Raw genomic sequence first — 27410 nt, 5'->3', positions numbered from 1 at the left:
ATACTCAATTGTAAAAAAAAGTTTTCCACATCATATCTTTATCTTTTGTGTATTTTAGCTTAAATGTAGCTTTAAAAATTAGATAGTTCTAGTCCTTGAAGCTGATTGGTTAATACAGTGATCCAATTAAGTGTCAGAGTTATGTTATGTATGCAGATGACTAAGCTTTTGAATCGCTCTCGCAGTACTTTGATGTCATGCATCTCGAACAAGCCTCTTCTTTGTCACCTTGATTTCTGATTTCGTTTGTGTTCACTTGTTAATCCTGTGTATAAGTACTCCCTGTTTTGTTAATTCCTTTGTCAGCTCTCGTTTTAGTTTATGTGGTTTGCATTTTCTCCTACGTATTCTAAGATATCTTCTAAGTGTTTGTTAATTCTAATTAAAGACTTTATTTGTGGAACTCCTTTATCATGCGATTTCTGTGAACTACTGTTCCATTACATTAAGTCTTACAGTGAGCATTTTCAGTGATGAGTAAAGTTTTTAATCTCCTCCTCCTCCTCACATTCTCATGTTCTCCTTGTGTCTGTAGAGAGGCTCAGCAGTTTGTGGATAAATTTGAAGGTGCTTTGGGCAAAGGGAAAGGCAGGAAGCTGTATGCCTACAAAGTGATGATGATGAAGGTAGGAATATGAAAATCTTCACTTTATGCATCACTATTACTGTTGCTGAAAATAAAACATTTTAAGAGAGATCAGACCAGAATTTCATCTAGAGACTTTGGAGCGGACATTTTTCACTAGAGCAAGTAAGCAACCACCTAGCATTGCCCTAGTAACCACCCAGAACTCACTAGCAACAACATAGCAATGGGTTAAAACACAACCTGAATACCTTAGCAACCACACTGCAAAACTCTAGCATCACAGTGGCAACATGTACAGTATATGCAAATGCCAAAAACATTTTCTTGACAAATGTAAAAATCTAGTTCCCTGCAGACTCCTAAAAATCCCTATTTGCTTTGTGTCTCATCATACAGAAATGGATAAAGTTTCAAAGAGATTTTGAAAATTTTAGGACATCGTGCATCCCATGGGAGCGGAAAATAAAGGAAGTAGAGAGTAAGTACTAACCCCCCACCCACACACACACATACACACACCCCCATTCACGTTACATACAGGAATGGTGCATCTCATTTAAGCTGTCTTACTGATAATAGAAAATGATTTCTTTGACCTGTATTGAATTAGAAATTTAGCCATATTCATTTATTTGAATGTTTCTTGCAAGTTAAAAAAATAAGAGGTACTCAACTGAAAGTTCCTTATTCTGAGCCTTGGCAATGTTTCATCCATTTGCAGGTCACTTTGGCTCCTCAGTTGCTTCCTACTTTATTTTCCTCCGTTGGATGTACGGTATGAATTTGGTCCTTTTCGGCTTGACTTTTGGCCTGGTTGTGATACCAGAGGTCAGTTTATTATCAAATATGTTGTGCTTTACTTACATAACAATAAAATGATGCTTTTTTGCTTTAAATTTGAATAAACTATCTTTCTAATATTTCTATCTATAAAAATGGCTGCTGTCCTTCACAAATGATTTAAACATCAACAAAATCATCCACAAGGTTCTCATGGGACTTCCATATGGGTCCATTCCACGGAAAACTGTTCCGAGAGCAGAGCAAGACACTGCTATGGACTATTCTGTTCTCACGGATTTCAATGTAAGATCATGATACATGTATACAATGGGGTCCGAAAATCTGAGACCACTAGTTAAAAGTCTTTTTTGCATTTTAAATACAATTTCCAGCAAAAGTTTTGAGTGAAAGTTGAATTGAAAAATAAACATGAATTTCAGACCGTCTTAGTATTTTATGTCACACTTTTAACAGTAGCAGCATGAACTCCATAAGTTCATGTAAAACCTAATGGTCATGTTCTTCTGCATGATTTGAGAATTAATATATTGTGCTACAATGGGAGCAAGAGCATCTGTTTAAATTAGTTTGAATGACCAATACCACAAATGTACTTATTTTATTAGTGACCTAGAAATTGTGCAGAACCTGAAATGTTTCATTCATTTCGCATCGTTTTAAATTTTCTGTTTATTTACAGGTTTAAATTAAATTTTAAACCCCAGATTTTTAAAACAGTCTCAGATTTTTGACCCCCCTGTACATATTTTCTTTGAAAACTGTGTCATGATATTAGAGAGTTACACAGTGTTTGTCACATTTCTTATTACCATAATATAAATGTATGGTTATCAATAACGCTTTCTGATGCCTTCTCTTTGACAGGGTTACTGCAAGTACTCAGTACTTTTCTATGGCTACTATAATAACCAGAGAACCATTGGCTTCCTGAAGTTTCGTCTCCCTCTGTCCTACCTCATGGTGGGCATTGGGACCTTCGGGTATAGCCTCATGGTTGTGATCCGAACGTGAGTCCCTCTTTCATTCATTGCTAGATGTTGTAGCAATGACATGAAATGTTCTTGAGAAGTGCATATGACTGTGAATGTGTATGCCTATACAAAAACAAACAAACAAAAAGTATCATTGTTATTAGTTCTTCATGGATGACAAAAGGTTGTACAGAATCTAGTGTATTGTCTTTAATTCTACATCTAAAACAGTTAAAAAGATTGTGTTGTCAGATTAGACAGCTAATGAAGAAAAACTAAACAATAAACCTTACAATTTAAAGGTGAAGTGTAATTTTAGCACTAGTGGAATTGTTGCAAAAAAAAACAAACAATTGTAATGTTAACACTCCTACTATCACTCACTACTAATTAGTTCCCCAAACACTCGAGCGAGGCTTCCGGTGTCATCCACTTTCAGTTATTTTGCTGTACAAAAACAGTCTGTTATGCTTCTTGATAGAGACAGAGCGTCACGCGTCATAATCTGAAAACCACGCCCACCGGGGGTGAACACAATCCAACCGTCTCCATTGACTTTGTATAGCATGAGGCTGCCTCCTTGTCATTTCTGGCTTATAACGAAAAATAGAACAATGTCTAAAAGCTGCTATGTGACATGGTGTACAGCAAACAAGCTAAAAAACCCAGAACTAAGTTTTTATAAACTGTCAACCCCAAAAAACAAATGTTTAAGGACACAAAAGTGGATACAGGCAGTGAGACAGAGCGCAACGCGTCATATTACTATAAGAAATACACTGGAGCGGAACGTATTCGGCGACAGGTGAAGTAATTCTTTGACATGATTAAAAATAATGAATGGTTTGTTTTTGTTTGTTTGTTTAGCATATGTTGTCGCCGATTATGTTCCCCTCCAGTGTATTTCTTATAGTAATATGACTGTCTCACTGCCTGTATCCACTTTTGTGTCCTTAAACATTCGTTTTTTGGGGTCAACAGCTTATAAAAACTTATTTCTGGGTTTTTTAGCTTGTTAGCTGTACACCTTGTCACACAGCAGCTTTTAGGCATTGTTCTTTTTTTTGTAATAAGTCAGAAATGACAAGAAGGCAGCCTCACGTAATACAAAGTCAATGGAGAAGGTTGGATTGTTTTCCCCCCCGGTGGGCATGGTTTTCAGATTATACTAAATGCGCTCTGTCTCTATACTGCAAACTGTTACTGATACTGTAAACACATTGTTTTGTACTGTTTTACCGTTTACTACACTTTATGATTCTTCTAGTTATTTATCTGTAAAAGTTAATGAATCAGAAGTCTCACATATTAACAGCAAATGGCTACAAAACTGCATTTCAATTTTGATTAAATTATTGTAGTTTCCGAATTTTCAGAATGTTTATATGTATATCTACAATACATGTGCATTTTACCTATGCATTCTGCAGATGCAAAGATCAACATTTAGCGTTATATAACAGGGAGAAGCTTGAGTCTTGTCAAAGAAATATGCAAGCATGTTTCCATGTCAGTAACAGAACAATAAGGTAATTGTAAGATAAAAAAATAAAAGATGCAATTATGAATAGTAGCAATTTTGAGATATAAAGTTGCAATTATGAGAAATAGTCACAATTACGAGAAATAGTAAAAATTGTGTGATAAAAACTTGCAATCAGAGGAAATACAGTCAGTATTTATAGCAATGAAGTCACATTCATGACATGCATTGTGAGATATAAAATTAGAATATGAAATAAAGGTGTAATTGGGAGATATAAAAAATTTAGCTGCACAAAGCAATGGCACATTTATGAGAAAAAAATTGTGATAAAAAAGTTGCAATTGAGAAAAAAAAAAAAAACACCTTTCCAAATCATTCATGTCATGGTTGCTTTCTATGAACTGACTGAAATAAATGAAAATCTTCCCTTCCTCCCATTATTTTTGTTAACAAGGGCAATCAACCCTCTGGGGAATGGAAGACATATTTAACATAAAAAAACTTCACCTTTAAATACAAAACATTTTCTTCAGTTAGCCTAACAGAAAGTTCACCGTGTATTACCAACGCGATTGTTGTTGTTTTGACTGCAATTGGAAATTGCGCTTCTGTTATCCTGCCGGCGAGATTGGATTCTCTACAAGTGCTGAATAAAGTCCACTCTCGCTGTTAGGATGGCTAAAAACGCAGATGTGGGGGGAGGGGACGGAGAAGACAGTGAGTTCACCTTTGCCTGGAAGATGTTCACCAGCTGGGATTATCTTATTGGGAACGCGGAGACAGCCGACAATAAATATGCCTCCATCACCACCAGCTTCAAAGTATGTGCTTTTGTGTATATGTGGAAGTGCTTGGGTAGGTGTAAGTGTGTGTGCTGACCACTGCATTTTTTTGTTTCACGGTCTGGTTGTCCTTTCAGAGATCTGAGGAGGTCAACTCTCTGTAAGACCAAATAATCTGACCAGATCAAGTGATATGTTTTATATAAATGTTCCTACATGCTCTATAGCTCCAATATGGTCATGCATGAGGATTTTCTCAGTTTGGAACCTCTAATGTGTTCTGCAGGAGTCAATTGTGGATGAGCAGGAGAACCAAAAGGATGAGAACATTCATCTGAGGAGATTCTTACGTGTCCTAGCCAACTTTCTCATCACCTGTACACTGGGTGGAAGTGGCTATCTCATCTACTTTGTGGTCAAACGATCCCAAGAGTTTGCAAACATGGACAACCTCTCATGGTACGAGAAAAATGAGGTAAATATAAGTACAAGACCACATTCAATATCTTGTCTTAAGCAAACTAACAAGATACATGGGTTGGTCAATGAAACTGAAACACTGGCCAATAGTGTTGGAGGTTTCACGCCTATATATTCGCAGTCTGGTGGCCAATCTTTACTGATTTGCTTCTATCAGTAAGAGCAGAGTGTGAAGGTTGAATTAACAAAGCAATAGCACAGCTGTACATAAAATATATAATGGAAGACATTTCAGAGTTAAAAAGAGGACAAATTGTCTCGCTGGCTCATCTGTGACCAGGACAGCAAATCTTTGTGGTGTATGGAGAGCAATGATATACAGGGTAATGTCGGCATACCACCACGTAGGATGGACCACATTCAACAGAAGTAACTGAAAAAGCTGCCTGATGGAATGTCCAGGTTCTAACCCAGATTGTATCTAAAAAACATATAACCACAGCTGCCCAACTCACTGTGAAATTAAATGCGCACCTCAACTCTCCTGTTTCCACCAAAACTGTTAGTCAGGACCTCCACAGAGTCAATATTCATGGTCAGGCTGCTATACCCAAAAAATTGCCAGTGCCAAATGTCAGTTTCAATGGTGCCAACAGGGCAAATCTTGGGCTATGGACAATGTGAAACATGTATTGTTCTCTGGTGAGTCCACCTTCACTGTCTTTCCCACATCTGTGAGAGTTACAGTGTGGAGAAGCCCCACAGAGGCTTAACACCCAGACTGTTGGATGCCCAGAGTGAAGCACAGGTGGATCAGTGCTGGTTTGGGCTGCAATATTATGACATTCCCTACTGTGCTTGATGGGCACGTCACTGCCAAGGACTACCGAACCATTCTGGAGGACCATGTACACCTAATGGTTCAAACATTGTACCCTTTGGGGTTGATGTGTATCAGCATGATAATGCACCAATACATACAGCAAGACTTGTGACACAGTTATTTAATGAACATGAAACTGAAGTTGAATCTCCCATGGCTTGCTCAGTCACCAGATCTAAATATTTTTGAGCCATTCTGAGGTATTTTGGAGGAGCAAGTCAGAAAATGTTTTCTTCCACTATCATCACATAATGATCTGGCCACTGTTCTGGAAGAGGAATGGCTCAAAAATTCCTCTGGCCACTGTGCAGGACTTGTATCTGTTATTCCCAAGACATATTGGCCGCAAAAGGAGGCCCTACATGATACCAATAAATTTTTGATGCAATTAGATCCAGGCAGTCGAAGAAGTTGATAAAAAAAATATTTATTTATTAAAGAGGAAGAATTAAAATAGCAGAAAATGAATAATCAATAACAATTAAATGATAATAAAAATTTAACAGCTGATTACAGCGTTGATATAAAAGACCAGGGGCCGTATTCACAAAACATTTTATCTTACCACTAAGAGTTCTCCTAAATAGCAGTAAAAGTTCTTAGCTAAGAGTTTTCTCTTAAAACCTATTCACAAAGCTGCTGAGACAAACTTTTACTAAGGAATAGACTGAAGTCTTAAGCTAAGAGTAAGGGTGGGGTTGACCTCGTTGCTATGGAGTATGCACACAGTGATTGACTGATGGGGGAGGAGTCATAGAAATAATGTAATCATAGAAATATTGTAGAATGAGGTGTCATGTTTCCATATTAAAATAAAGGTTTTAAAATACAAATGTTGCCATATTCAAATAAAGGTTTTAAAATGTAGGCTAAGTGTCACTAACTAAACTAGTATGTACAGTTAATTGTCCGCCTCTTGGATGTCTGCATCTCGAGAATGCAGAATTCAAGCGACAAATTATGTTTTATAAACAAAGTTTGGGAGGAACACATTCAAACGGTCTTTCTAATCAGCACGAGAAGAGGAATAAATACACAGACGAGAGCCGACTCGCCTATAGTTTTCTGCATCCCTCTGCCACCCCGTCCCTTACTCTCGGCTGGGGATATGGGGAGAACTTTGGGTTTGGGCTAAATTCCAAGCGCAGAGCCCTCGATCCCCTTGGACAGTAAACCAAATACGCTTATTTTATTACTCTATTCAATCATTTGTAAGTGTGAACTCATGAAAACCACTGCCACAGGTAATCGGACAATATTTATTTATTTGTTAAAGATTTATTTTTGGCGACTCATCGTCGATTCAAATCTATAAATCAAAATGTATTGCATTTATGAAGAAAAAGTTCAGCACCTAAGGCTCTATCGCTATTGCCTCAATGGTGTACAGTGCCTTTGGGTGGATTAGGACTGTTTGTGATTTGGTCTTAGTGACTTAGGATTCCTCTTGACTACTCCTGACGTTTCACAGATTTAGGAGCTAGTTTTAGTGCTAAAATGCTTTGTGAAATACTCTTTATTTAGGACTCCTAAAATTAGGACTGACACGCCCATTATTTTTAAGAGTTTCTCCTAAATTGGTGATTTAGGAGCTAATTTTAGCCTTAAGATGTTTTGTGAATATAGCCCCAGAGGTCCATCAACAATTTTAGGACAAAAATTGTTCCAATATATACAATTTTAAGAGTCCTATCATACACCCAGTGCAATGTGCCGCCAGGCGCGACGCAAGTGTTTTTTGTTAGTGTTAACCCGACGCAGTTATCATTTTCATGTCCAGCGCCCACATTGTTTAAATAGCAAATGCACTCATGCCCATCTGTTCGCCCATGGGCGTGCTGGTCTGAAAATGAGGTGTGTTCAGGCATTGTTGGCGTGTTGCTGCACCAGTATTTTTTTATTTTTTATTTTTTTTTATTTAAAGGGCGCGTTAGTAATATGTGCATATAGGCGGATGCACAACACACGTACACTCTGCTTGTTACACACACAGGGATGCGCAGCAGCACACAAACATGCCAAATATTAAAAGTAAAAGGATTACAATGTTAAAGATATTATTGTGTACATAAGGATATTGCCAATAATACCATGAGATGTAGCAAATTAGCTCAAAGAAATATGAATAATTAATCATAACTAGTTATAATTAATTATAAATATTTGGATCAGTTAATAAAATTAACTTAATGTAAAAAAAAAAAAATAATAATATTACAATCAATTAATCTGTTTGGCCAATGAACACTCAGTGTTAATTGTTTATTAATTCTAAGAAATGTTCATTTCCAGGTTATGGGAAATAACATTCTTATTGTACAGTACTACTCAGAGCATGTAGTCAGGATCTGCATGATTAGGGACTCCAGTATATGAGCATAAAACACGGACTTTACGTGTGACATGAACAAGACTTTATTAACTAGACTAAACACTTAAACTACTCTAACATTCACACACATACATGCATACGTTTTACCAAGGGAAAGAGAGAGCTGAAGCAGAATACAGGAAAGCAAGAAGTTACAGCATTGTTTGAAATTCAGCAGATCAACAGCCTTGAGCAAACCATCAGTTTAGTTCTAACACGCCCTTCTTTAAAAGGGGTAAGGATACTTAATGTATCAAATAATGAGACTAAGTTTGATACTTGCATGTCTCGCCAATTTGAATGAACTGTCCTGATGCAATTTATGGAGGCTGCCGTTGATCTTTGCTGATATTGTCTGGATGAAAGAGAACCAGTTGGATGCAGAGGATCTTTGGTGGATGGAAAGTCAAGGCCGGAGCCTGGCACAAGCTTGGAGTTCCTTAGAAGCTTCTAGCACAGCATCATCTTCACATCAGCATTTTTCAGTAAAAGAACACACTGTGATCTTGTGATCAGTGATTTTAAAGTGTGAAGATGCCACACCCTCTTAAGGCGACTAGTATTATTCTTATAATACTAGTGTGTCATAGAGTTAGCAACATGTAAAATAAATTACCAAATAGGAAAAAAAGTTTGAAGTCCATCGATACCAAACATGCTACCCATGTGATTTTAGTTATCCATAGTATGCAACTCTGAAACAATAATACCAAAATAGTTCAAAAGAGAGAATTAATACATAGGACAAATCCTATAAAAGGAAAATCATGAGATGGGAAAATTGGATACATGTTTATACATTTCTCAAGTGGTTATATATAGAATACCTAGGATTACAAGGGTTTATTTGTCCTTCTCAGAAAGAATTAAGTCAGTCACAAGTCTCTGAAAATTCTTTCTGATCATAAAAAAGTTTTTATCAGTAACAGGACACCTGGTTCTGCCTGTGTTTTGCAGTTTTGGGGGATGGGTTCACAGAACTTGTGAGGGAGAGTTTTCTGGATTATTCATTAAATATAATGAATAATTGTGTGTCTGATTGGTCCAGACACTACAGAGAAGAAATATATAATGAAAATATAATGAAAAATAAGCATAAATGAGTAGTAAATACTTCAGTATATGATGAAGATTAATATATGGAGTAGGGTTACATGAATATATTAAATTAAATATAATATTGATAAATCATAAGCCATAAATTATTAGAAGATTCAAATAAAATATAAATAAAATGCATGAATGTGAATATTGGCCATTTTGGATACACCAATTATTGTGGTGTAAAACTGGGTGTTTTCATTTTATTGTCCAACTTGTAATAACTCATTATTTATAATAACTCAATATTTCAGTTTCATTTTACATGAGGTAATAATTTTTAAAATAAAATTTGTATCTCAGATGGAGATCATCATGTCTTTGCTGGGGCTGGTGGGTCCAATGCTCTTTGAGACTATCGCAGAGCTGGAAGAATACCATCCACGTATCGCTCTCAAGTGGCAGCTGGGACGTATATTTGCACTCTTCCTTGGCAACCTCTACACATTTTTGCTTGCTCTGTTCGATGAGGTCAATTCGAAAGTAAGTCTTCTGATGCTAACTCTTTTTATTTAATGTATTTTTAGTAGAGAATCAGTGATTTTTAAGTTAACAAAACCATTTTTTGCTTAAAGCTTGAAGAGGAGGAGTCTATAAAAAATGCCAGCATTTGGTTCGTTAAGGAGTATTATGCCAACTTCTCAGCCAACAACCCAAATTACACAGGCACTCCACCTCCTATTGATCCCGCTGATGTCATCAGAGGCCCATGCTGGGAAACTGCAGTGGGCTTAGTAAAGTGTCCATCTAATTCCTACAGCAGAAATCATATATAAAATACTGTATATTGAGATTAATTGATGAGACATTCTGATCTAAACATTTGTTTGCACATTTCTTGTGGCTTTATATTTGTGGTTGAACTCAAAGCATTTACCGCAAACCATTCCTACCCCACCATTAGGAGTTTGTGAAGCTGACCATATCAGATATACAGGTGACTTATCTGACCATCCTCATCGGTGACTTCCTGAGAGCGCTGATTGTACGTTTCCTGAACTACTGCTGGTGCTGGGATCTGGAGGCTGGCTGGGTGAGTCCAGTATATAGGTTAATCACCAGCAACCTAAACTGCTACTTTAGGTTTTGATAACTAACAGCCTTTTTTTTTTAATTTCAGCCTTCCTATGGTGAATTTGACATAAGCGGCAATGTGCTGGGATTGGTATTTAACCAAGGAATGATCTGGTAGGACCAAATGCACAAACAGCACAATAACAACATAAAAAAAATATAAGCAATGGCCTCAATAAAAAAGGCAAAAACCTCAGGATTAATGCACATCTAGTCTTGTGTAGTTCTACTCTTCTTGCAGCTGATTTTTTTTTTTTTTTTAATAGTATGCATAAAAAAAAGTTGGTTACAATTTATTTTAAGGTATCCATGTTACGGTGTAACTATATATTCAAGTACTGGGTAATATTAATTAACAACATGTACTTACTATATAATTAGGATTAGTGTTTGGTTTAGGGTTAGTTGCATGTAATTATGCATAATTTACTGTTATTACTACAGTAAGTATATGTAACATTTGTAACAAGGACACTGAGGTTTTCCTGATAAAGGGCATGGTTCTGCAAATGCCTTATTAATAAATATAACTTTTTACAACATTGACAACAGTAGTTTTAGACTGTTTTGGTTGTGCTTTAGCTCTGCGTGACTGTGCAGATGAATTTGATCCTTTAAAATAGATAATGCTTTACAATTAACTCTGTTACAGAGCTACATATTATAGGCGTAATTTGTGGGTGGGACATGTCCCCACCACTTTTTGCCAGGGTCGATATTGTCCCCCTACTTTTTGAAACATCTTGCATCACGGATGTACCTACTTAAAACATCTCCAGCATTCATTCCATTAATTTGTTAAATAAGAGGCGATCTGGCACTAGTGCTTATTGCTGCTGTTATCAGTGGCGAGGATACAGTGTTCTCTTGTAACTCGTGCAGTCATCACACAGACAAGCGCTTAAATTTTTCGCTTAATATCATTGCAGAGACTCTCTATTCATTCTGGTGACATCACAAAAAAAAAAATTACACAATATATGCACACAAACATATCCCTGCTCTTGATACACAATCACTGATGAACATATTCAATTTTCATGAGAAAAAAAAAAAACCTATACAGCGGATACCCAAACCTCTGACACAAAACAAAAGTTTTACCACTTAACAAAAGTTTTACCACTAGACCATTAGGGTACACAAGCAAATTATGCGGATCTATGCATTTATTCATGTGAAAAAGGGACGCTACAGTGGCCTCACCCTGCCGAAAGGGAGGTAACGTGTGGTTGATACACATATGGACTGACCCGTGGGGCAGTGTATGGAAGATCTCTGCAGTAGGTCCTGCCTAGCCAGGGAAGAGCTACTACCGATGCAGAGACAGGGCAGAGAAGAACTGCCCAGGGAAAGACACGGGTTTACTGACAGGGAAATCGTACAGGATTACCCATGGGGAATCACAGCATATGGGCATCTAGCCCAGTACAAGGGCTGACCAGCCGGGCATTTACACGAGTTCCGGTCCTGACATGAGACGCCTTTGCCACGTCTGACTGTTGAAGGATGCTCGAGGAACTCGACTCAGGGTTTGCCAATTGGGGAACTTACTTGAAGAGCAAGTAGGCGCTCGTACCCCGGGGTGGGGGGGGATACGAGCCATATTAGGAAGTGAGACACCGATCCAGCCTTCCCGCACATTACCTGTTTGTACCCAAGACACGGGAAGAAATCGTCTCCACTCGGAGATTGTAGAATCTCGCAAATGTGTTAGGTGTTGCCCAGCCCGCAGCTCTGCAGATGTCTGCCAGAGAGGTGCCGCGCTGCCAGTGCCTGGGAGAAAGCAAGGGGGCACAGCTCTTCTTGGGACTGGTACGCCAAGGTGATGGCATCCATTATCCATAGGGCCAACCTCTGTTTAGAGACAGCCTTTCCCTTCTGCTGGCCTCCAAAGCAGACAGAGAGCTGCTCTGAGCTCCTGAAGCTTTGCGTTTGGTCCACATAAACACAGAATGTGTGAACAGGACAAAGCAATGCAAGGACTGGGTCTGCCTCTTCCAGGGACAACACTTGCAAGTTTACCACCTGGTCACTGAAAGGCATGGTAGGAACTTTGGGCACGTATCCGGGCCCCACACATAGGCAGCATGATTGAGCTCGCCTGGGATGTGAACAGCATGCAGCGACTTGAGCCACTGCAGACTTCAGAGGAGGAGGTGGCTGCGAGTTGTGTGGTTGGCAGTTGAGGTATGCAACAGTCGCAGTGTTGTCTGTGTGGACCAACACATGCTTGCTCTGAAGCAATGATTGAAATGGGTGCAGGGAGAAAAGCACTGCCAGCAACTCCAGGCAATTGGTATGCCAATGCAGCTGAGGTCCAGTCCAGGAGCCCGAAGCAGCACGCTTGTTGCACACAGCGCCCCAACCTGTTCTGGAGGCATCTGTTGCAACAACAGCATGCCTGGACACTTGTTCTAAGGGCAGTAGAAAGGCAAGGTCTGACCAAGGACTGAATGTTTGGTGACAGCTCGCTGTGATGGCCGTGGCGTTATGCCCATCTCAGGACTCATCCGTGTAGACAGTGCTGAAGCAGTCTCATATGCATCAATTCGAGCGGTGTTACCGTGGCTGCGGATGCCATATTGCCCCAGGAGCCTCTGAAATTGTTTCAGTGGAACCGCTGTCTTTCACCTGAATGTATTTAGGCAGTTCAAAACTTAATCTCAGCCTGGTCCAACCAGAGCCACTCCTGGACCACCAAGGTGGACATGGCTGAGGGCCCGCGCTGTGACTTTTGTTGCCTGGAGTCAGTCACTGTGCGCGGTTCCTGCATCAACCCTCGCTCAGAGCTACCCTTGTGCAGCTCTTTGAGAACTTTTGCCTAATGGACCTGCAGGATGGCCATGGAATGCAAGGTGGAGGTGGCCTGTCCACCGGCACTGTAAGCCTTGGCAGCCAGGGCTGCTATTGTCTTACAGGCCTTGGATGGGAGGCGTGGATGATTCTGCCAGGTGGCAGCACTTTGCAGGCATAAGTGCACTGCAACTGCATGCTCCACCTGTGGAATGTCTATGTAACCCTTGGCGGCCCCGCCATCGAGGGCACTGAGAGTGGAGAAGGCAACAGAGCAGCTTCAGGCAGTAAATGGTGCCTTCCATGACTTATGAACCTCCTCATGCACTTCCAGTACGAAAGGCACTGGGGTGGAATGGAACGCAGCTCTGAGCCGCACGCCTCACCCAGGAAACAATCATCCAACACATGGCATGCTGGAGGAGTGGGAGATCCGTGGGGGCTGGCCTGGTGGAAGAGCTCCCACTGTAACCCTCAGGTCTCTTAAAGTGTTAACCAGACCCATGGCTCTGCTACTGTATGAGAAGAGGCGGTGGCCCCAGGCAAGACCCCAATACGTCAGTATCTACAGTGGGTACGGAAAATATTCAGACCCCCTTAAATTTTTCACTCTTTGTTATATTGCAGCCATTTGCTAAAATCATTTAAGTTCATTTTTTTCCCTCATTAATGTACACACAGCACCCCATATTGACAGAAAAACACAGAATTGTTGACATTTTTACAGATTTATTAAAAAAGAAAAACTGAAATATCACATGGTCCTAAGTATTCAGACCCTTTGCTCAGTATTTAGTAGAAGCACCCTTTTGATCTAATACAGCCATGAGTCTTTTTGGGAAAGATGCAACATTCCTCCTTGCAGATCCTCTCCTCTGTCAGGTTGGATGGTAAACGTTGGTGGACAGCCATTTTTAGGTCTCTCCAGAGATGCTCAATTGGGTTTAAGTCAGGGCTCTGGCTGGGCCATTCAAGAACAGTCACGGAGTTGTTGTGAAGCCAATCCTTCATTATTTTAGCTGTGTGCTTAGGGTCATTGTCTTGTTGGAAGAAAAACCTTCGGCCCAGTCTGAGGTCCTGAGCACTCTGGAGAAGGTTTTCGTCCAGGATATCCCTGTACTTGGCTGCATTCATCTTTCCCTCGATTGCAACCAGTCGTCCTGTCCCTGCAGCTGAAAAACACCCCCACAGCATGATGCTGCCACCACCATGCTTCACTGTTGGGACTGTATTGGACAGGTGATGAGCAGTGCCTGGTTTTCTCCACACATACCGCTTAGAATTAAGGCCAAAAAGTTCTATCTTGGTCTCATCAGACCAGAGAATCTTATTTCTCACCATCTTGGAGTCCTTCAGGTGTTTTTTCATGTGTCTTGCACTGAGGAGAGGCTTCCGTCGGGCCACTCTGCCATAAAGCCCCGACTGGTGGAGGGCTGCAGTGATGGGTGACTTTCTACAACTTTCTCCCATCTCCCGACTGCATCTCTGGAGCTCAGCCACAGTGATCTTTGGGTTCTTCTTTAACTCTCTCACCAAGGCTCTTCTCCCCCGATAGCTCAGTTTGGCCGAACGGCCAGCTCTAGGAAGGGTTCTGGTCATCCCAAACGTCTTCCATTTAAGGATTATGGAGGCCACTGTGCTCTTAGGAACCTTAAGTGCAGCAGAAATTTTTTTGTAACCTTGGCCAGATCTGTGCCTTGCCACAATTCTGTCTCTGAGCTCTTCAGGCAGTTCCTTTGACCTCATGATTCTCATTTGCTCTGACATGCACTGTGAGCTGTAAGGTCTTATATAGACAGGTGTGTGGCTTTCCTAATCAAGTCCAATCAGTATAATCAAACACAGCTGGACTCAAATGAAGGTGTAGAACCATCTCAAGGATGATCAGAAGAAATGGACAGCACCTGAGTTAAATATATGAGTGTCACAGCAAAGGGTCTGAATACTTAGGACCATGTGATATTTCAGTTTTTCTTTTTTAATAAATCTGCAAAAATGTCAACAATTCTGTGTTTTTCTGTCAATATGGGGTGCTGTGTGTACATTAATGAGGGGAAAAAAAATGAACTTAAATGATTTTAGCAAATGGCTGCAATATAACAAAGAGTGAAAAATTTAAGGGGGTCTGAATACTTTCCGTACCCACTGTATATAACGTCAAACGTGACTGACTGAATGGAAACTGTGGTTAATACACTGCCACATAAATGATGTGGTTGCTAGCAGATTGCATGTAAAGGGCCTATCAGTCTGCGCCATCTAGAGTTTTATGACTTAACTAGATATTTATCTTAGGTTACACTTTAATTTACAGTGCTGTAGTTACATTGCAATGTCTCAAATAAGTACTGAGTACTATTAATTAACTACATGTACTTACTATAGAGTTACAGTTAGGGTTTGGTTTAGGGTTAGTTACTTGTACTGCATAATTTACTGTTATTACTATAGAAAGTACATGTAGTAACGTGTAACTACGGCACTGTAAAATAAAGTGTTACCATCTTATTTAGCAGAGATTTACACATGATTCAGCTCTGTGCTAGCTACATTAATCTGTATTGTATGTTGTTTATGTATTATTAGATTAACTTAGCATTATCAATAGTCAATTATAGGAATTATTAAGCAGAAATATCACGAGATAACAGGCTGCTTCACTACATTTGAAGTTGCCACCATTTTGAGTGTTTCCACGTGATGTTGCAGTGGTCAGGTGGTACAGAGTTCTCAGAAAATTCAGAGTTTAAGAGTTGTAATTTCGAGCTCTACATGGATGTGAATGCTTTTTACAAGTCAAAATCTTGTAATTATAGCAATTCTGAAATGGTGTGAATACACATTAAGTCAAGGAAAAGTTAGCAAAATGCCTGAATTCAATTACCATCTTTAAAGCAGAATGGCAATCCCAGAATGCATTGTGTTGAGTAATAAAATCAAATAAAATTGTGTTGAGTAATAAAATGTCGGGAAAGAGTCAACAGAAATGTTGATTATACTGTAAATATATTTAATTCAATACGGAATACAATAAAAAAGATCCATCTAATTGAAATATTTATTCCAATATTTGTTTGTGCCATGAGTATTGGTAACGATCAATATAATCATATTTAATATTGGCAAAGTATTCTCTTGTGAAAAAGAAGTGCACTTAATTGTACTGAATTGTAGTGAGTGTACCTCAAATCTTAAATGTATATTTTTAAACAATTGCACTTTATAATATAATATAATATTAATTAAATAAAAGGCCACACAAGTGCATTTAAAGAGAGTGCACTTTCATGAAAACTAAGTTCTGTCATGAAACTCTAAACGTGCAGGCTAATAGGTCCTTAAATCAGTCGTTATCTATAGGACACAGATCATTGTGTCCTGCCGTATTGGTAGCCAATGAGTGTGTGTGCTCAATCTTCAAATACATGGGTAGCATTTGCCTTAGCAGTGCAGCGCGCTTCAGAAACCCTCCACCTTCCCCAGTGCCACCTGTATAGATCTGCTACGAGTAATTCATGTACGCTATATATTGTACAGCAGCAGCATGTCTTACTTGCTCACAGCAGTGTGTTGTGTATGTATTGGCAGTAGAAAGTCCCGTACTTGCTCTGCAGCAGCAGCAGCAATAATCAACAGCAGCAGCAGCAGCAATAAAAGCAGCAGCAGCGTAGCAGATCTATTCCACCAAGACCAAACATATCAACATTGTCATACCCATTACAATGCCAAACACTCCAAGAGTTGTCATGACAGAACTATGTTTCTTAACACACTTAGAACAATTTTTAAAAGTGCACTTTGTAATAATGTCAAATTAAAAGTTTAACCCCTGAAAGTAACTTGTACTGACAGATCTTAAAATTTGTCAGTGCCAGTGTTTTGTCTTAAGATGTACACCAGTAATGTTTTTTTTTCTAGTGAACGTTTATAAAAGCTACTTAAATGCCCTAATTGAACTAAGGCCTAATCCTGGCTTAGGCTAAGCCCTGTCTGTGAAACCAGGCCTAAAAGTTTTACTTTAAAGTACATTTCAAACCATGGTTTAATAATCTTTTGTCATGCTTTAAAGGGTTAGTTCACCCAAAAATGAAAATGATGTAATTTATTACTCACCCTCATGTCGTTCTACACCCATAAGACCTTCGTTCATCTTCGGAACACAAATTAAGATATTTTTGATTAAACCTGATGGCTCATTGAGGCCTCCATTGCCAGCAATGTTACTGCACCTCTGAAGATCCTAATAAAAGCATATTTGAAACAGTTCATGTGAGTTCAGTGGTTCTATCTTAATATTATAAAGCAATAAGAATACTTTTGTGTGCCAAAAAAACAAAATAATGAATTTTCAACAACATCTATATGGGCCGATTTCAAAACACTGCTTCATGAAGCTTCTGAGCTTTCAAATGAGTGATTCAGATCTCCTATCAAATGGCTAAACTGCTGAAATCACTTGACTTTGGCACTCCGATTCACTGATTTGATTCGTAAAGCTCCAAAGCAGTGTTTTGAAATCGGCCCATATAGATATTGTTGAAGAGATTGTTGAAAAGTCGTTATTTTGTTTTTTTGGCGCACAAAAAGTATTCTTGTCACTTTATAATATTAAGATAGAACCACTGAACTCACATGAACTGTTTCAAATATGTTTTTAGTACCTTTATGGATCTTGAGAGGTGCAGTAACATTGCTGTCCATGCAGGCCTCACTGAGCCAATGGATTTCATCAACAATATCTTAATTTGTGTTCCGAAGATGAACGAAGGTCTTACAGGTTTGAAACGACATGAGGGTGAGTAATAAATGACATTATTTTCATTTTTGGGTGAACTAACCCTTTAACAAAGTACACTTTGATGTGTTGACTAACATAATAAAGCACATGTAAAGTTAAAGGAATAGTCCACTTTCAAATAAAAATTTCCTGATAATTTACTCACCCCCATATCATCCAAGATGTTCATGTCTTTCTTTCTTCAGTCGAAAAGAAATTAAGGTTTTTGATGAAAACATTCCAGGATTATTCTCCTTATAGTGGACTTCAATGGTCTTCAAACGGCTGAAGGTCAAAATTACAGTTTCAGTGCAGCTTCAAAGGGCTTTAAACGATACCAGACGAGGAATAAGGGTCTTATCTAGCGAAACGATCTGCCATTTTCGAAAAAAAATTAAAATGTATATGCTTTATAGGCACAAATGATCGCATCACAAGTGCTTTCACCAGAACGCGATTCCATATTCTTCAAAAAGCTTCGTTTCGAAGATTCCTCTGGTATGGATGGTATTGTTTAAAGCCCTTTGAAGCTGCACTGAAACTGTAATTTTGACCTTCAACCGTTTGGAGACAATTGAAGTCCATTATAAGAAGAAAAATCCTGGAATGTTTTCATCAAAAACCTTAATTTCTTTTTGACTGAAGAAAGAAGGACATGGACATCTTGGATGACACAGGGGTGTAAATTATCAGGAAATTTTTATTTGAAAGTGGACTAATCCTTTAACTGTAGTATGTTATTTGATATTACATTTAAAGCTAATTTATTTTAAATATACTAAACTGCAACATCATCATTACAAATATATTTAAATATATGACAGTTTTAATATGACATTAAAGTATTTTTTAGTTTACTTTATATGCTTATCTTTTAATAGTACATTTTTCCCATATTTCCAAGACAATAGAAGTAATTATGAAATCACCTAATAAAAGATCTACTTAAGTCCTTTTTAAGTGGGTCAAAAATCACTCTACTAAGTTCAACTAAATGCATTTAATATAAATTCAAACTATAAAACAAAATGTATTTTAATTGTAAATAACATGCAGTTAAGTGTTTGAAAACATTGCATTCAGTTGTATATTCTTTTAAGGTATATTATTTTTTAATAAATACTCATTTGCTGAAGTGTAGGCTACTTCTTTTTTTCACAAGGGTTAGTTTAGCTAGCATAGGACTGTCAGAATCAACTGACAGCTTGTACTTTCCATGACACTATTTGTGTGGCAAATTTGAGTTTTTACAAGGTTCCATTTAAACCAGAGGTATCCTGCTCCTGGAGGGCCACTGTCCTGCAGAGTTCAGCTTCAACTCCAATGAAACACACCTGAACCAGCTAATCAAGTTCCTACTATGTCCTGCATTGTAATGTGCATACTATCCACCCTATAGTATTGAATATTACTAATGTCACATACTATTTAGGTTGAGGCAAGTTGAGGCAAGTTGGAACTAAACTCTGCAGGACAGTGGCCCTCCAGGAGCAGGATTGACTGTAGGCAGAACACTAGGTTCTAAAATGCTAGATAAATAAATTTTTTCATCTTTTTGAGAGATTTAGATTTAGCCACAATTTATCCACATACTCTTTTGTACCTGTAGATATCAATTTGTTTGTCTGTGTTTGTCAGGATGGGGGCGTTCTATGCTCCTGGTCTGGTGGGCATCAATGTTCTGCGGCTCCTGAGCTCTATGTACTACCAGTGCTGGGCTGTAATGGCCTGTAACGTCCCACACGAGAGGGTCTTTAAAGCTTCCAAATCCAATAACTTCTACATGGGCCTGTTACTACTCATCCTCTTTCTGAGTCTCCTGCCTGTGGTTTACACCATTATGTCTTTGCCTCCCTCCTTTGACTGTGGACCCTTCAGGTATGCGCACACACACACACACACACACACACACACAGATGTTCGGTTTCCATGTATTATGGGGACATTCCATAAGACAATGATTTTATACTGTAAAAACATTTTTTATCCCTTGATACTAAACCTAACTCATCACAGAAAATGTTATGCATTTTTACATTTTCAAAAAAAAAAAAAAAAAAAAAACATCATTCTGTATGATATAAGCAGTTTTCCTCATGGGGACCATAACATGTCCCCACAAGGACTTTGGATATTGCTGTCTTTGTGGGGACATTTTGTCCCCATAATGTAGGGTTTACCAGGACACTACACACACAAACACAAGCTCGTATGCACACAAACACATGCTATAATACCCCAAATTAATTTTTATTATCAATTTTACTCATGCTTGTTGTGACATTTCCTGTTACCACAGTGGGAAGGCAAAAATGATTGACATCATTATGGAGACCATTGATCTGGATCTACCTGCGTTTATGGGGACGATTTTCGGCTACCTAGCAAACCCTGGACTCATTATAGCAGCAGTGCTTCTCATGGTGTAAGGAAATTATTTAAAAAATCATGATCACATAATACAAGAAAAATCTTGTATTATGTGAGTGTAATGTAAATGTAAACCTTACATTTTTATTTGTTATTTCTTACAGTCTGGCCATTTACTATCTGAATTCAGTGTCACAGGCCTACCAGAACGCCAACTTGGAATTAAAAAAGAAAATGCAGATGGTTAGTAGTGTTTATGTTCAGAGATACACAACAATCCATTCTAAGATTTGTTAGCTGGCACCAGTTTGTTAAAATTTTTAGCCAGTGTGTGTTGCTAACATTCGTTTCTAGGCAAGAGATGAGGAGAAGAACAGACGGAACAACAAAGACAGCACTAACCAGGTAATGAAGGACCTGGAGGATCTACTTCCCAAAAACTCACAGATGTCCCATGCCCCTCCGGAGAATAAAGCAGGTGTGCATTGCATAGAATGTTATGTTACTAACAATCATACATTAGCAATTGGTACACTTTTAAAAATAATGGTTCCAAAAGGGGGTTTTCACAGTGATGCCATAGAAAAAACAAAAAAACAAAAAACATTCTGGTTCCCCAAAGAACCTTTCAGTGAATGGTTCTTAAAAGAGCCATTTTTTCCTTAGTGTGAAGAAAATGAATAATCTAAAGAACTGTTTGTCAAGGATCTGAGGGAGAGAGGACCCAAACGCAGAATGAACAGTAAAAGAATTTAAGAAGAAGAATTTATAACAGCAGACAGGCACAAGAAGGAAGGTGAGGCGCTCAACAACAGGGCAGGGCACAAAACATGAAGACAGGCAAGTGGATGACTGGATGACTGCTGACAACAGGCTAGAGAGCTGCAGAGGAAGAGGCAACACTAGACAGATGGTAGTGGCGTAGACCAGGCAAAGGCACAATAAACCAGAGGTTTGACACTTGAGGATATCACAGACACTGCCAGGCAGAGAGAACCAGTGGCCAGGGAAACTCAGGTTGCAGGGCGGGACTAGAACAGAACAACACTCACAACACACCAAGGCAAGACTCAAAAAGATAACAAAAGACAACACAAAGAGAGACAGCAATATATGAAACAAGAGCAGAAAATAAAAATGACTGATAATTCTATGACTAGAATAACAAAAGAAAAAGAAGAGAATATAAATAAAACTGCAAGAAACTAGTCAAACAAAAAATAAAGACAAGAGATAACTAGAGAAAAACTAAATAAAAATAACAGTCTTAAAGGATTAGTTCACTTTCAAATGAAAATTTGCCCAAGCTTTACTCACCCTCTTTCTGTTCCTTTTGCTAGATCTGAATTAGGTAAGAAGGCTTTTGTGTATACAGCCCTGTTTGACTGGAATCACCTTCAATCGAAACTGAAGTTACAAAATATGCTGTCTTTGGATCAATTTAAAGTAGTCATTCGGCAAATGGAACATGATTCAGTGAAATGTAATTATTTTTCATTTTGTTTGTATTGTGTAATTCTGTGTTGAAACTCATTGTATTGCTGCTCATTTTGGGCAGGTCACTCCTGTGAAAGAGATTTTTAATCTCAGTGAGTCTTTCCTGATTAAATAAAGGTTGAAAGCCATCCTAGGTGTATATGACTTTCTTCTTTCTGATGAACATAATCAGAGAAATATTAATAAATATCCTGATGCATTCGAGCTTTATAATGGCAGTGAAAGGGACCAACGAGTATGAGCTGAAGAAAGTGCTTCCATCCACATCCATCCACCATAAATGTGTAATCCACATGGCTCCGGGGTGGTTAATAAAGGCCTTCTGAAGCGATGCAATGCGTTTGTGTAAAAAAATATCCATATTTAAACAAGTTATGAAGTCAAATATCTAGTTTCCGCCAGACCGCCTTCCGTATTCAAGTTACGAAGAAAGTGTAAAACTCTTGCAGTTCACAAAGCTTACGTTACGTCCTACGCCTTACTATATTCAACTTACGGAAAAAGTGTAACTGACGCGACGCCAGTTTACATTTTATTCTTAAATGTCTTAAATGTCTGGCGGAAGCTAGATATTTTACTTCATAACTTGTTTAAATATGGATATTTTTTTACACAAATGCATCGCTTCGCTTCAGAAGGCCTTTATTAACGCCCCGGAGCTGTGTGGAGTACACGTTTATGATGGATGGATGTGGATGGAAGCACTTTCTTCAGCTCATACTCGTGAACCCTGTTCACTGTCATTACAAAGCTTGGATGCATCAGGATATTTATTAATATTTCTCAGATTATGTTCATCAGAAAGAAGAAAGTCATATACACCTAGGATGGCTTGCGGGTGAGTAAAGCTTGGGGTAATTTACATTTGAAAGTGAACTAATCAGTTAAATAGGCAATAAAATCAAAAAGAGAAAAAAAAAATAAAAAAAATAAAACTAAGACTAGGATTCTCAGGAGCTATAGCTAGGACAGAAACATGACTATAAAAAAAAAAAAAAAAAAAAAACTATGACAAAGATACACAAGATCTGTAGCAAATACAAAAACATGACTGGAGTAAGTAGAATGACTAACTACATGTGGCACAAAACAGTCAATGAACCTGCAAAAACAAGAAGGAAAAGAGCACACTAAATAGGTAGAAGTACACAAAGGCTGCGTATAACTCCACTTTCAGACATGCACTCGTGAACTTCTCTATAAGCACTGCCATTTTGAAGTGTGTTCAACTTTGTCAAGTGGACGAGGGAAGTTTATTTGGACAGACCCTCAACCTCTCGATTTTGACTGAGGGAGCAAGTCTACTCAACATGTACACTTCAGGCAGATCCATAGACCACACTGCAACATGATTGTGATGTCAGAGCAGGTCGCGCTTAATTTACCCCCACCCCACACAGCTTTAATGCATGATATTGGCATTATTTTGACATTTAATACTTGTAGTTACCTTAAGCTGACCATTTTATAGTTTACTGAATTGTTATAATTTTATAATTTATCAAGGTTTGGAACCATTGACGCCAATAAAGGACCTTTATTTTTAAGAGTGTACCATATTATCAGATAACATTTGCTGTTTTCTAATATACAGTACAATTGAAAAATTTTGAAAGAAAATAAGAGTTTTAATACTTTTTATTCTTCAAAGAATACTGCAATCACATGGATAAAATACATTTTAAAATAAAAAAAAAAACTGTTTTTTTTCTTTTTCTTCTTCTTCTTTCAAAAACAATTAAAAATTTCAAAACTTTTGAATGGTAGTGTAATTCTATGTAAGTCATATGTATTTGAATAGTTTTAAACAGAATTATACAGAAATTATCCAAAAATACAGTAAAAACTTTAAGTAAAATTGTCACGCTTCATTCCTTTTGTTTCTTTTTGCCTCAGATAAAAGGCATGACCAAGGTGGAAAATCTCCAAAAGTGAAACCAGGCACAGCTGGAAGTGACGTGCGGCTGCAGAAAGATGTGTCACTTGCGTCAGCCAATCCTAATGCCCGGGGGCCTGTGACTCGAGCACCAGGCCCCAGGAGACCTGGACCTCTACCTGGTCAACCTGGGGCAGGCAGGGGTCAAGGGCCACCCCCTAGACGCTAATGTGTGATCTATTCATTATTGTGTGCCCTCCCCATATATACATTTTAAAATGAATGTAATCATTGGTTGTTTTTCCAGAGAAAGAATATTTTAAAATGATTACATTATTTGCTGCTAGACACTTCTGCAGAAATTTGTAAATGCTAAAGTATCCTTGTAAATTGCATGTATCATATACATACAGTGGCCCCAAAAAGAATCTGGACACTCAGTCACATCTAAAAATGTTAGAATGCAATTAGCAATTAGCATCTTCAAACAGATACCAAAACTTTTCTTAAAACTAACTTCTTCCCTACGTTCACAGAACAATTTTTTGCAGTGACTTTTAACCAACTGAGTGATTTTCAACAAAGTCAGTTTATCGGGTGTCGTTCATCATATTAATTATAAGCATATTCCGCTAACATTGGACATCTAAAAGTGTCCAAATACCTTTTGTCTTCATTTTGAACAGTATACCGGTTGTTTTATCATTAAAAAAAAAAAAAAAAGAAAGAAATTGTGAAACGTTTTGTTTGTTAAGTGTGTTCTAGCAGTTTTCTTTTAAAATAAGGCTTGCTTTGTGATTTTTTTTTTTTATGTCTAGTGCAGTGACATCCATACATTTTTAAGTGTGTCTTAAGTGTATAAATACTCTTTGGGGCTGCTGTATGTGAGATGTGTCGTGAAAATTCAAATAATCCAAACAACTTCCAGTTGTTCTATACATTATACACTCTATACATACACAAGTGTACGCTGGTCTGATACAGGATCATTAATACTAACTCTGAGTCTTACAGCATTATCCTGAGGGCTACTCTATAGTCTTCCAACACTATTACTGTCCCTGCTGTGGTCCTCTGAGAGTAGAATCTTTAGTGCTTCTATTCAGCATATACCAGCATATACCAGACACGACTCCCAAGTTGCAGGAATTAAGTTTTATTCACTGCTGGGTGCTCACTGCTCACAACAACCTTGAGAGTCTCCTTGAACAGAAAGGGACATTATATCTTACAGTTGAGTAGAAATCAGTGTCACTCAAGTCTTCTTCTCTGTAATTGGTTATACTGTTCCTGTGATTGTTTTGTAATGAGCTAATCATATGGCTGATAGTTATACTGTGTTAAGCATTTTTTTGGGTAAGATTCTTTGATCATGTGATGTATACATGGTCTTTGACCTGAGCATCCTTAGTCTGCACTTTTCCGCACATTCCATGTTAAAATACCCTTTTGACCAATTCTGAGGCCATTACGTAAAACATTACCATCACAGATGTAATGCATATAGATTAAACTACTACATATACCTGTTGAATAACTGAACTACAGTTACAATGCATTTTCAGATTTCTATTCCGTTTTGTGTTTTCTAATAAATCCAAGATCTGAGAAGTTTTCAATCATTTCTTTCACTTTAGTGACAGTTGAACTTCATGAAGATTGGGTTATGATCAATAAGATAAATGAATGTCTTTCTTCCAATGAACAAGTGCTTAAACTGGTTCTGAACGTTTCTGCAATTTTCTTTTGTGTGAAAGTATGATACAAACCCAGAACCCAGTTATACAACTTTACTTTTCCAAACCTCATGTGCTCTTTATGTCACCTGAAATGACTCTATAGCAGTGGTCACCAACCTTTTTAAGCCCAAGATCCCTGACCTCGACCTTTATGAAAGACTAGATCTACCGATTGAAGAATTGATGGAAAAAGACAGCCCAAATTGTATTTAGTATTTTTTCATGGCCACTTCAGATTCTAATTTATTTATTTATTTTAAATAAATTGGCCGATTCTGATACTGGTTGCAGATATATATATATTTATTATTATTATTATTATTATAAACAAAAATATCTAGCAATTTCAAATTAGAGGTAACCACTGCATTTTAATCACAATCCAAACAAAGATGCTACGTTGCATGAGCAGTTGTTTTTGATTTGAATTAGATTTAATTTTTAAGATTTAAAGCAAAAACAGAATGGTCTGACTTTATCTTTGTGTAATTATATGCTACATATGAAAAAAGCATGAAACAAAAACAGCAGACAGGCTGAATGAGACGCAAATTCTCTTTTTGACAGCAGGTGGCGCTTATGGAGGAGCAGTGATATAGCGTAAACAAAGCAGCACTGCGCTTATAAATAGCTAGTTTATTTGAAGGTAAGAGGAAAATAAAATGCCATTGCCATCGAAACTTTTCTGAAGACAGTAAGTTCGCTTCAGAGATACATTCATTTAACCCCTCACCCCCAATTCAATATGTGAACAGTGAGCTGCTCTGCTACAGAATTTTCTTTGCCTCCGTCTTCAGCGTTTCTGTCCTCTTGTTAACGGCCGTTTACAGACTCAGGCATGATGTGGGCTATTTACCTTTATCACTGTCCCAGTAGTTCCCGAAAATAACAGAAAAATAAATAGAAAATACAGTACAAAACCTGTAGAAATGTAATGTCTTTTTGTACTTATAATTCTATTATTTTCGAGAGCTACTGGGACAGTGATAAAGATCTACCAGTCGATCGCGATCGACGGGTTGGCAACCACTGCTCTATAGTATGACAGACCTCAGGTCAGGGGTTGTAACTTGATCTTAAAAAGATAGTTCTGTCATGACAACTCTTGGAGTGTTTGGCATGGTAATGGGTATGACAATGTTCTATGTTTGGTCTTGGCGGAATAGATCTGCTACGCTGCTGTTGATTATTGCTGCTGCTGCAGATCAAGTACGGGACTTGCTACTGCCAATACATACACAACACGCTGCTGTAAGCAAGTAAGACATGCTGCTGCTGTACAATATAGCGTACATGAATTACCCATAGCAGATCTATACAGGTGGAGCTGGGGAAGGTGGAGGGTTTCTGAAATCGCGTTGCACTGCTAAGGCAAATGCTACTCATGTATTTGAAGATTGAGCATGTGAGCTCATTGGCTACTGATACAGCAGGAACCAATCATCTGTGTCCTATAGATAATGATGTGAGTACGAGCAGGTTGAGTTAAGGACCTATTAGCCTGCGCATCTAGAGTTTCATGACAGAACTTTGTATTTCACCCAAACACAAAGAAAGAAATTTGGAAGAATGTGCTCTTTTCCGTTTGCCTTCCACATACGTTAGGGGGTCTGAACAACACTATAGTGAGGTAAATGTTAAGAGAATTTTTATTTTTGGATGAACTGTATGCTCCTATAAATGTGCATGTGCATAAAATATAAGAAAATGAAAACTAATGAAAGTATCTGCACAGTCTTGTGCAAAATCCAGTGGACTGTTTCAATTTTATGTTTTAGGCTTTGTATTGCATGTCAGTTTATCTTACACAACCCACAAATCCTACAGTTTGAGGTGAGTGCAGCAAATACATTAAATGACTACAAACAGGTACA

The 27410-nt window shown here is 38.1% G+C and overlaps 1 protein-coding gene across 1 annotated transcript in view; it reads left to right on the top strand.

The window, feature by feature from the left end:
• tmc2a (transmembrane channel-like 2a) overlaps positions 1-25379 on the top strand; it is a 30030-nt gene extending 4651 nt beyond the window's left edge. The window contains exons 5-20 of the mRNA XM_051892718.1: positions 536-626; positions 986-1067; positions 1311-1417; positions 1577-1675; positions 2258-2400; positions 4524-4671; positions 4919-5107; positions 9711-9890; positions 9983-10141; positions 10312-10440; positions 10528-10595; positions 19693-19932; positions 20354-20479; positions 20589-20667; positions 20779-20902; positions 23818-25379. Coding sequence (XP_051748678.1) covers positions 536-626; positions 986-1067; positions 1311-1417; positions 1577-1675; positions 2258-2400; positions 4524-4671; positions 4919-5107; positions 9711-9890; positions 9983-10141; positions 10312-10440; positions 10528-10595; positions 19693-19932; positions 20354-20479; positions 20589-20667; positions 20779-20902; positions 23818-24026 — 2173 coding nt within the window. The 3' untranslated portion in view covers positions 24027-25379. The remainder of the gene's footprint in view (positions 1-535; positions 627-985; positions 1068-1310; positions 1418-1576; positions 1676-2257; positions 2401-4523; positions 4672-4918; positions 5108-9710; positions 9891-9982; positions 10142-10311; positions 10441-10527; positions 10596-19692; positions 19933-20353; positions 20480-20588; positions 20668-20778; positions 20903-23817) is intronic.
• Positions 25380-27410: the final 2031 nt, after the last annotated feature.

This window comes from Ctenopharyngodon idella, chromosome 5 (assembly GCF_019924925.1).
Source record: "Ctenopharyngodon idella isolate HZGC_01 chromosome 5, HZGC01, whole genome shotgun sequence".
Lineage (NCBI taxonomy): Eukaryota > Metazoa > Chordata > Actinopteri > Cypriniformes > Xenocyprididae > Ctenopharyngodon > Ctenopharyngodon idella.
The sequence above is the reverse complement of the archived record's forward strand: the minus strand, read 5'-3'. Positions and strand labels throughout refer to the sequence as shown.